General features: G+C 45.3%; 1 protein-coding gene across 1 annotated transcript; it reads left to right on the top strand.

Annotated features, from left to right (window-relative positions):
• Positions 1-869: 869 nt before the first annotated feature.
• LOC145400404 (monocarboxylate transporter 9-like) lies at positions 870-11,294 on the top strand. The gene is made up of 6 exons (XM_080272921.1): positions 870-918; positions 4,889-5,159; positions 6,975-7,652; positions 8,531-8,800; positions 10,758-10,949; positions 11,096-11,294. The coding sequence occupies exons 1-6, from the start codon at positions 889-891 to the stop codon at positions 11,251-11,253; spliced, it is 1,599 nt and encodes a 532-aa protein (XP_080129047.1). The 5' UTR covers positions 870-888; the 3' UTR covers positions 11,254-11,294.
• The last annotated feature ends 754 nt before the right edge of the window (positions 11,295-12,048 follow it).

The following is a 12,048-nucleotide window of genomic DNA, read 5'->3' as shown; positions in this document are numbered from 1 at the left end:
GAAACTACTGAAACCTTTACTGAAACTGACTGAACACGAAGCCGTATATATAATCTTGTGGTCTATAATTCACGGTGTATTATGTATGTGGTGACTGAAATAGACTGAGTGAATGGTGAAGCGCTCTTGGACTTCACTGGGATTGCAGCGCTAGTCACGAAGAAGTGGGGGAAGGCGTGTGTTAGGAGGGACTGAAGTGTGTAGGAGAGAGAGAGAGAGAGAGAGAGAGAGAGGTAACTGCAACGCCAAAAGTGACATGGTGAAGAGACGAAAATGAGTGAGCATAATAAAGAGAAAATGAATGAAAATGACAGGAAGATGAGGAAAGATGAGGACACGGAGAGGACGCAGGGTCAAGGGATGTCCAGAGAAATGCATGACAAGGTGAGGGAGGCAGTGAATAACCAGATGAAGGTGAAAAACATGAAGACCAGCGTGGATAACGAAGAGAAGATGAGGGCATGTGAGAGGAGTGGAGAGGACAATGAATGTATAAAGGAGAAATGCCTTAAATTCAGTGCACCGGAGGATGTGATAAGAGATGACGTTGATAATGAGAGGAGAGAGAATGTGAATAATGAAGAGAAGATGAAGGAGGGTGTGGGAAATGACAGGAAAATGAAGGAAAGTGAAAATATGGATGAGAAACAGATACGTGGAAATGCTAAAAGTGAGAGAAGTGAGGAAACCAAGGCCCAGTTTCTCACGACTACGAGTGCAAAGGCGAAGGATAGCACGTGCACGGACAGGAGACAGCACGGCCACGACATCAACGCCAATGAGAGGCCTCGTAGCAGCAGCAGGAACAGCAGAGGGAGCAGCAGGAGTGGCAGCAGAAGGAAGGACGTTGGAGGGGGTCTGGTCCCGCCTGATGGGGGTTGGGGCTGGATGGTGGCGATTGGCAGTTTTATAATTATGGTGAGTTGGAATAAGGGATTGGATTTTGTGACCCCCTAACACCTTCCCCTAAGCGATTTATTCTGTACGTGATCCCTTAACATTGTTTGGTGGTGAGGTTATATTGATGTGGTGAGTTTCGGTTGACAAACGTTTGATGGTAAAATTATTAGTATCTATGTCTATCTATCTGTATATCTATCTATCACACACACACACACACACACACACACACACACACACACACACACACACAAATCTTACCTTCTTCCATTCCCTCCCCCATCCCTTCACCCACCCACCCCTCCTCCCTCACACCTCACCCCCATCCCCACTCTCACCCCACCTCACCCCTCCGGCTACCTCCACATCACTTCATTCCACACCCCCTCCACACACTCCATCATAACACCCCCCCACTCCACCCCTCCTTTTTCCACACACCCCATTCCTCCTCTTCCCCTCTCCTTCCCTCTTCACTCCCCACTCCCTCTTCCCCTCCCCTCCCCTCCCCACTCCCCACTCCCTCTTCCACTCCTCCCCTCCCGTAAGTCCATCACAAAGTCATTTATTTTTCTTCTCACACTTAATCTCGATGACGCCTGGATTGTTGCTATGGTAAGAGGTGTGTGTGTGTGTGTGTGTGTGTGTGTGTGTGTGTGTGTGTGTGTGTGAGAGAGAGAGAGAGAGAGAGAGAGAGAGAGAGAGAGAGGGCAACAGATCACGGTCAAAGATAGGGTGGAAGGGAGGGTGTGGGGTGGAGTGCTTTGCCCTGTGTGTGGTATGTGGAGAGAGAGACAGACAGACAGACAGACAGACAGACAGACAGACAGACAGACAGAAAGGGAGGGACGGAGAGTAATAATCTATCTATCTATATACCTAGGCTGCAATAATAATAGTAATAATAATAACAATAATAATAATAATAATAATAATAATAATAATGTTTAATTCCACAAACAGTTCCTATTCATATCACAGTATAAATTATGTATACATCAATAGTCCAAAGTGTATGCATGAAGATTATTCCCTGTAGATATATGTGTTTGGGAGTATAACACAAAGGTACTGTATACACCTGTGCAATTTTATCTATCTATCTATCTATTGCCAGACGCCATAATCCCGTAAGGGGTGGCCATTTGACTTTGAGTTATTTGTTTTACGGGGAGGGGCACTAACCCTCCACCAACCCACTTGCTGACACGTAGGGAGCACGTATGGTTTGATTATATGGTTACCACCCAGCGTTGTAAATGGTTTCTTGGCTTCCAGGAAACCATTTGGCTTGTCACTCAATGTAAAGCCATCTGTAAAGAAAAGAAAAGCAATAAGAAGTGACAGGAAAGATGGAAGAAATAGGAAGAGAGGAGGGCAGGCACAGAAAAAGAATGATATAGGTTAAGGAAGAAGCAGGCAACACTACATCAAGTGAGTGGATGATGGTCGCCACCACCTACCACGACCTGTGCAATTCTAAATATATTAAATGTCAAAAGATTTCCTATATTAAATTGTTGCGTTAGTGAATTATTACATCATATATTTGCCTCATATTTTACAAGTATATTATTCTTTACCATACATGAGAGAGGGGGGTGTGAGCTGGGAGCAGGGCAGTGAAATGGAGGGGGACAGGGCGACAAGGAGGCGATTTGTTTGCGGCCACCCCTCACGGGATTAAGGCGTTTGACAATGAATAGATAAATAGATAGATATATTATTGTTTAGTGGTATACAGTAAGATTATTGAGGAGTGTATAGTGATTAAGTCTGTGAAAGTGTTTAGACTATGTGATTAATTGATATTTTCTTGGAGATAGTTTCATGTCTTTGGCTCTGTTACTGCTAGAGATCGTGCACCTGAGTCGGCTTTGACCTTGAGAGAGAGAGAGAGAGAGAGAGAGAGAGAGAGAGAGAGAGAGAGAGAGAGAGAGAGAACACATTTGTCACGTCATTAAAGGCATCTGACTTCTGTGTGCCAACCACCTCCACGTGATGTTGGCACTCCTTCCCTAGTGTTGGCAGAGTCTGTTTGGCGATGTTGGCACTGCAAACACCCATTCTAGATCCATATATACAGAGCTTGTTTTATTCTTAAGTTCTGCATAAGGTTGCGTCCACACCATATGCTTGCTGGTGCTGGCGGGTGAGGTCTAACTTGTATCATTTATTCATTTCCTACTCCCACTGCCACACCCACGCCCACACCAGCAGACAGTCAGCGTTATCAGTGTCTATCCTGCATCATTTATTCATTTCCTACTCCCACTGCCACACCCACGCCCACACCGGCAGACAGTCAGCGTTATCAGTGTCTATTCTACATCATTTATTCATTTCCTACTCCCACTGCCACACCCACGCCCACACCAGCAGACAGTCAGCGTTATCAGTGTCTATCCTGCATCGTTTATTCATTTTCTACTCCCTCTGCCACACCCACGTCCACACCAGAAGACTGAGCGCTAATTACCTACCATCGTGGAATGTTAAGCTGCTTGGTAATTATTGACACTGGCACTTACGTAATGAGAGAGTCACACATCTGTCTGGCACCCATCTGCAGTTTTGGCACTAGCTTCGCGCCTCTCTCTCTCTCTCTCTCTCTCTCTCTCTCTCTCTCTCTCTCTGTACCGTATCTATCTCTTTCTGTCTATCTGTATATGTATTTCTCTCTCTCTCTCTCTCTCTCTCTCTCTCTCTCTCTCTCTCTCTCTAGTAGTAGTAGTAGTACGAGTTTTAGTAGTAGTAGTAGTAGTAGTGGTAGTAGTAGTAGTAGCAGTAGTAGTAGTAATAGTAGTAGTAGTAGTAGTAGTGGTAGTAGTGGTACCAGTAGTGGTGGTGGTAGTAGTAGTAGTAGTAGTAGTAGTAGCAGTAGTGGCAGTAGTAGTAGTAGTAGTAGTAGGAGGAGGAGGAGAGGTAGTAGTAGTAGTAGTAGTAGTAGTATCAACACGAGGCTCATCTAAACGTGAACCCAGTGGACTGCAGGCTGAAGTTACCCTCCTCATGAAGTCCACCACACTCCTTTCAGGGGATAGGAAGAGAGGTGAAGGGTGTTTGAATAAGTAGGCAGTGACGCAGGCAGGTCAGATCAGTGCCACCACGTGAAGGCGTCTGACAGGAGCATCAAGGCAGACAGAGACAGACAGACACAAACAAAAACAGGCCCCAGACAGAAGGACAGAGTTAATAAAGCGATAAACAGGGAGAAACAAACAGGAACAAACGGGACCTCAGAAACAGGAGTGCCTAATCTACAGTATGCCACACACACACACAAACACACACACACACACACACACACACACACACACACACACACACACACACAAGCCAAGGCCAATTATCATATTCCCTGACGTAATTCTCTCTCTCTCTCTCTCTCTCTCTCTCTCTCTCTCTCTCTCTCTCTCTCTCTCAGTTCTTGTTTTAGTGAGTTTGCTTTTTGTTTTATTCTAGTTGTTTCTTTCTTAGTTCACTGTTCGTAATGCTTCTTCCTTAGCGATTTATTTTGCTTACTTTACCTTAGCATTGTTATGTATCTTATTTATATCGTTTTCATATCGACATAGTTTGCCTCAGTAACATACAAGAGAATATCGAAGTGTAATGTGCAAAATAATTCGCCAAGGAAGAGGCATTAAGAAGGTTCCAGTCTTGCCTAAATTCCTCCCTCTGTTTCATTGACTTAATTTAGCTACTCAGAATAAATCGCTAAGGAAGAGGTGTTTCGAGCCTCCACTGCTACTTAAATGCTTCACCTTGTTTCATTGCTCAAACTTCTTATTCCAGTCTCCTAAGAATAAATCGCCAAGGAAGAGGTGTTACGTAATCCCCAAGTGTCACTTAAAATATGCTTCCCTTTGTTTCATTGCTCTAGCCTCAGATTCCATTTTTTAGCTGATCAGAATAATTCACTAAGGAAGAGGTGTTAAGAAGCCTCCTCCGGTCGTTTCCTTGCTCTTAAATGCTGATTCCACAGATCCTCGTGCCAACCCTGGGGCCCTGCTTCGGGGTGCTCTTCTCCGAGTACCTGCTGGCGGAACACACCTCCTCCACCACCACCGCCTGGATTTTCAACACCCAGTGCTTCGTGTGGAACGTCGCTGGCCTCGTGTGTCGCTCCCTGATCACCGAGTTCGGGTGGCGGAAGGTGGGTGTCTCCAGTACGGCTCTCACGGGCGTCGGTCTCTTCATCTCCGCCTTCACCCCCTCGCCGGAGTTCCTATTCTTCTCCTTCTCGCTGCTCACGGGTAAGATTCGAACATTGTGAAGCAGTAAAGAGGCTGATTTAGTGAATAGTGAGAGGAATGTAAAAGTTTTTGCTATCATGGCCCTTAGTCTCTTCATCTCCACTTTCACCCCCTCGCCTGAGTTCCTGTTCTTCTCCTCGTTGCTCACGGGTAGGGTTATCACCCAGCGCAGTCTGTGGTTTCCTGGTGTACAGGAAACCATTTAGCTTGTCACTCAGCGTCGAGTCATCGATAGGCAGAAGGAAGAGTAAAGAAGGAAGGAAAGACAGAAGAGGGAGTAAAGTTATCCGTAAACAAAAGGAAGGAGAAAGAATGAAGGAAAGAAAGACAGAAGATGAAGGAAGGACGAGAAGAAATGGTGGACACCTAAAGCAACACTACATCGAGTGAGTGGATGGTGAGCACATCCACCTGCCACTAATGGTACAGAAATCGTTTGTATTAAATGCTAGTACACACATTGCCTGCAGTGTGTTATGTTATGCTAAACAACCGTGTAGTGTTCACACTCTGTGAAACTGACAAGATAAAGATCAAGACGAGTATTAGTGCCAAGTCAGTTTTTAATTATGATACAGGCGTCCACGTGAGACTGTTTCAGGTGACAGGTGCGTACTGACTAGCATCGCCTGGAATCTGAAAAATATTGCAATGCAGTTAATCCAAGTGCCTCAAATAAAATACGTCAATGTTTGTGGAAACGAGGCAATACATGACGCACGCAGCAGCAGACGATGGTAACCGTAGGCATGTTGCCCCATAAACTTCGGACTTGTGTAGCACTCTGTTTCCCCTTAAATATTACACACACACACTATAAATGTATGTATATTTATATATATATACTGTATATATATATATATATATATATATATATATATATATATATATATATATATATATATATATATATATATATATATATATATATATATATATATATATATATATATATATATATATATATATATATATATATATATATATATATATATATATATATATATATATATATATATATATATATATATAATGTGTGTAGCTCCTTTCGTCTGCCAAAGTCCGCTGCCCCTTACCCCATCACCCCTCTCCTCTAGGCCCCAGTTCGACCAGTATTGTCCCCTTCCTCACCCACCACCCCAGGCTCCCAGGTCCCCCACCCCCCACCCTGTCGCCTCCTGTTGTGCTACCTCCTGTGGCGACACCTCCTGCATGTAGGGACTTGCTTCGATTTCAGAGGTCTGCCAATGTCAGGCAGTTGTGGGGAGCCGGCAACTATGAATTACATGATGAATTGTTAACTGTTTCATGGTTCATGACTCAAAACTAACCCACTCGTGAAATCCGTGTCTTTCATACTAACTGCCATTATATAGAGGGAGTATTGTGACACCTAACTTTAAAAACTTACAATAATCATAATATGCTATTAACAGTATATTTTCTGGCGGAACATTGCTTATACATTACAGTAGCACCAATAACTGCACACAGCGGCAATGATAATCGTGTTCGGTTCGTCCTAGCGACCAAACGAAACCTGGTGAAGTTCCATACCTGTCAGTGTTACCAGATGCGGCGAGCATTACATCACCTCGCTGGTGGACGGGATGTTTCTGTTTGACATGTCCGCAACTGTACATTAAGTCCTCCCAATTAGACCCTGAGATTCCTGGCTCCATCTCACAGGCACACATTCCACTCTTATGCACTTTTCAATATTACAGTAACTAAAAACATGAAATATTTTGCCTATAGTTAATGACATAGGGGGACACCATTATGACCTGCATCTACCTGTGTTGTGTGTTGCAGGTTTTGGTGGTGGGGTAGTGGTGGCCATGTGCTTCACCATCGTCCCACAATACTTCGTGCGGAGACGCGGTGTAGCCAACGCTATCATGATGGCTGGTATATGTATGGGCCAGATCGTGGTTCCGCCCCTCGCCAGGCTTCTGCAGGAAGAGTTCGGACAGGCTGGGGCTACTATGATCATCGGCGCCATATTTCTCCATGCCTGCATCGGAGCCTCTTTCTTCCACCCTGTCAAGTGGCACTTAAAGCCTGGTCCAGATAAAGACATTGAGGAAGCAAATGAAGCAACAGCAGAAGAGGAATTGTTCAGCAAGGAAGACGTTAAACTAGACTTGAATCGAGGGCTCATACACTCCAACTCCAACCTCTCCTTTGCCGATAGTGCCCCTGGGGACCTAGAGCCGGAGCTGCAGACCATCATCGCTCGAGCCAGACTGAAACGACTTAAAGCGGTTCGAGGCCTTAGCACATCCTCCTATACCTCAGGCCTCAGCTCCACCTTCAGTATCTCAACTCCGGACGTGGCGGGAATGGGCGCCCTATCCACCCAGTCTTACCTAGCAGAAGGGGAGGAGAGAGGGAAGGAGGGACGATGCACTGAGGAAGAAATGGAGGGGAAATCTGCATATTGTAGCCTGTGTCACTTCCTGTATCGTTTGGCAACTGGAATGATCTCAGGTATGTATCAACAAACTTCTACCCCCTTGTTCCTCTTCCTCTTCTCTTGTTCCTCTTCTTCTTCCCTTGTTCCTCTTCCTCGTCCCTTGTTCCTCTTCCTTTTCCCTTGTTCCTCTTCCTCTTCCCTTGTTCCTCTTCTTCGTCCCTTGTTCCTCTTCCTCTTCCCTTGTTCCTCTTCCTCTTCCCTTGTTCCTCTTCTTCGTCCCTTGTTCCTCTTCCTCTTCCCTTGTTCCTCTTCCCTTTCCTTTGTTCCTCTTCCTCGTCTCTTGTTCCTCTTCCTCGTCCCTTGTTCCTCTTCCTCTTCCCTTGTCCCTGTTCATCAAGTAGTCTAATTAGGGACCTTTATGTAACATCAATTGTTGTGGGTCTTGTTCTAGTGGAAAACAGGGGCAGCAAAAGTTGATTATTTGATTTAGTGATCTTCGTTCGTCCTATAGGTATGATTCAAACCCTTCTTAAGAGCAATTCAATCCCTTCTTAGGCATGATTCAAAACCTTCTTAGCCACGATTCAAACCCTTCTTAAGAGCAATTCAATCCCTTCTTAGCCACGATTCAAACCCTTCTTAAGAGCAATTCAATCCCTTCTTAGCTATGATTCAAACCCTTCTTAGCCACGATTCAAACCCTTCTTAAGAGCAATTCAGTCCCTTCTTAGGCATGATTCAAACTCTTCTTACGTAAGATTCAATCCCTTCTTACACATACCTCAGACCCTCCTTGAGCTTCATTCACGGTCTTCCTCTCCTCCTCAGACCTAATTCAACGTCTACCTCTCCTCCTCAGACCTAATTCACGGGCTCCCTGTCCTCCTCAGACCTAATTCAAGGGCTTCTTCTCCTCCTCAGACCTAACTCAAGGCCTCCCTCTCCTCCTCAGACCTCCAGGTGCTCAGGTCCCTGCGTGCCTGCATCCTGTGCTTGGGGGGGATGTTGTGTGTTAATGGAATAATGAACTTCCTCATGATGGTTCCTTTCGCCGTGACCTCAGCCGGCCTCAGCCTCGACACCGCTGCGCTCTGCATCTCCTCCTATGCGCTGACTAACCTGGTGATGCGCATGCTGAGTTCCTCGCTCTCTGACTTCCCCTGGTTCAGAATTCGGGTCTGTTACATGGCTGGTCTCCTGGTGATGAGCGCTACTATGTTTGGTAAGTCAAGTTTGCTGTAAATAGTGAGGGACTGACAAGAAGAGTGTATGTGAGTGAGGTGGAGAAGGAGAGGAGGAGGGGTAGACCAAGGATGAGATGGAGGTATGGAGTGGAGAGGATGGAGAATGAGAGACTGACTAGGAGAGTTTGTGTGAGTGGGGTGCAGAGGGAGACCAAGGATGAGATGGAGGTATGGGGTGGAGAGGATGGAGAATGAAAGACTGACCAGAAGCGTGTATGTGAGTGGGGTGCAGGGGGAGAGGAGGAGGGGGAGACCAAGAATGAGATGGAGGAATGAGTCTAGGCAGCAAACATCTATCTATCTATCTATCTATCTATCTATTTTTAGCATTGTTACAGTTCTTATTAAATTTCTTACACTTTTTTCTCAACAATTTCCAGCAGGTGTTAAAAGGTAAATATACTCCTTGTACTTTCACTTGGCCTAATATTGCCGCCTCTCCATTTTGAGTATTGCCTTATATATTATCACTAGAATATGGTGCTAGTCACGAAGAAGTGCTATGAGAAAGAGCCATAGCACTGTATTCTTCTGCCACTGAGCTACGTGAAACAGTACAGAAGGATAGAGACCTGGGCCAAGTTAAGGTAAAAGGACTATAGCTGGATTTGGCACTTGATTTCCGATGGACGCCGCATATGCGTCCCTCCACCGAGTTAACATGGGAAGCACAGTAGGCTACACATTATCCAGTTATTTGGGTCTATGGTTACCACCCAGCGTTGTAAATGGCTTCCTAGGCTACAGGAAACCATTAAGCTTGTCACTCAATGTAGAGCCACCTAAAGACAGCGCTACATCGTGTGAGTGGATGATGGGTGCCCTTACCTGCCTCTCTCTCTCTCTTTCTAAAGCAGCAGTTTTGCGGTCTTATGGTCTTAGGTTCTTTCTTTGCATTATAATTTATTGTGAACCAATATGCAAAATAAATAAATAAATAAATAAATAACAATAAAAAGAAAAATAATAACAATAACGATAATCATAGCAGTAGTAGTAGTGGTAATAGCAGGAGTAGTAGTAGGAGTAGTAGTAGTAGTAGTAGTAGTAGTAGTAATAATAATAATATTGTTATTATTTTTATTATTATTAACAATAATAATAATAATAATATTGTTATTATTTTTATTATTATTAACAATAATAATAATAATAAATAATAATAATAATAATAATAGTACGAGGCTTACATGAGGGAGTGTTAGTGCCAACTTTAACATATGGATGTGAGACTATGGTGTCGCATGAAAATGAAAGTCAAGAGTAAGAGCAGTGGAGATGGGACTGCTGAGGAATGTATGTGGAGTACAGAAGGTGGATAGGATACGAAATAATGTGATTCGTGAAAGATGCGGAGTGAGGAAGTCTGTGGACACCAGAATCGAAGACCAGTGTACCAAGATGGTATGGTCATGTGGAGAGAATGGATAACAACAAAGTGGTGAAAAATGTATATATGAGCGAATTTGAAGGAGGGAGGAGGCGAGGTAGGCCAAGGAGAAGGTGGAGAGATATGGTGGATGAGTGTGTGAGGAAAAGAGGTTTGGAAGTCGGTGAGGCTAGGGGACTGACACAGATCGAGCTGGCTGGATGAATTTTGTGAGGAGAAGTGCATAATCAGGGATTTGGCACCCATTTTTAACGTGGCAGCGTCCATATTGACACTATCGGATACGTTTATGTGAAGCTACAGAACGTGGTGAACGTTTTGGCGTAGCCAATAGAGCCAGGATCCTGGGGGCTTGAATGGTGAGTGAATGGAAGCGTGGCCCATTAGAGTGGGCAAATTTGGGCTCTCTGGACATTGCTACTCCTCGTCCTGCCCTAGGGTGAGAAAGGAGGTTCAGGCGATGATGATGATGATGATGATTGATGATGAAGGATGTCACCACTTTCATTACCAATCTTTCGATTCACTTTCTCTTGTCGACCCAGCCTTCACCGTGCTCCGAAGCCCCGAACTGCTGATGGTGACGATGGCGGGGTTCGGATTCGGCGCCGGGTGTACCATGGGCCTCTTCAACCTGGTGATGATTGATGTGATGGGCGTGGAGCGATTGGCACCCGTGTTTGGCGCCAGCTGCTTTACCGTAGGAACTGGGTTTATCTGCTTGGGTCCATTTATAGGTGAGTATATGGTTTTTTTTATTGAGTTATTTGTTGGTTCGTTGCTTTAATGTTGTTCTTGTTGATGTTATTGTGTTGTTTTTTTAGTTATTATTGTAGCAGTGGTAGTGGTAGTAGTAATAATCTTTTTTTTCTCTCCCATGCAGGCTTCATCCGTGACTGGAGTGGGAGTTACCGTGTCAGCATCGGGTTCACTTCCTTCCTGTTCCTCCTCGGCTTCCTTCTCTGGCTCCTGATGCCCCTCGCAGCCCGCCACGACCTCAGAAGGGAGAGGCAGAGGGCGAGGTGCGGTGAAAAGCCCTGATGTTACAAGCAAATTAATCCCTGGAGTGTGGGATGCCGAGGATGAGGTGGAGGGATGGAGTTGAGAGGTATATGAGGGAGGGTGGAGTGAGTTGGGGGGAAGGGCAGTCCAATGGTGGGTGACAGCGACTTGGGGGCGTTTTGTCTTCGGCCACCCTTTGCGGGATTGGGGTGTCGGGCTATAGATAGACAGGTAGGCTTTGGGCGACGCATTTTCGTCATCCTTCCCACCTCCGGATGAAAATTTTGGAAAGACTTTTAGTAATGAAGGTTGTATCAAATCCCTCCAGTCTGGTGGTGAAGAGGGGCGCCTTCACGTGGTGGCCCCGATACAACCAGATGGCTTCACTGCCTGGGTATACGGACATCCCTCAACCCTCTTCCTATCCCCTAAAAGGATGATGATGGCCTACGAATGGGAACTTATGCCTAGTATCTATGAGGAATAACAGCATCTGAACCCCCCTCTGCATACAAGGCTAATATGAGCATCGTCTTAGCTCCAAACCACATTCAAGACTACATGACCCTTTCCCTGAGTCCACCAGCCTCCTCCACTCACCACACACCAACGGGGACGCGGCAGGAAGGGCAGCGTGGAGTAATGGTGTATTCTTTTTTACTATATCTGGTTCTGGACATGCATCAGGTAGCCCGTTCCTGTGTTTCAGTCATATGCCCATCTCACACTGGCTGAAGGTGGTGGTTGGTCTCTCTCTCTCTCTCTCTCTCTCTCTCTCTCTCACACACACACACACACACACACACACACACACACACACAACACTAACTACCT

This window comes from Coenobita brevimanus, chromosome 52 (genome assembly GCF_032717465.1).
Source record: "Coenobita brevimanus isolate Jiangsu-jjx chromosome 52, ASM3271746v2, whole genome shotgun sequence".
Taxonomy (NCBI): domain Eukaryota; kingdom Metazoa; phylum Arthropoda; class Malacostraca; order Decapoda; family Coenobitidae; genus Coenobita; species Coenobita brevimanus.
The sequence above is the reverse complement of the archived record's forward strand: the minus strand, read 5'-3'. Positions and strand labels throughout refer to the sequence as shown.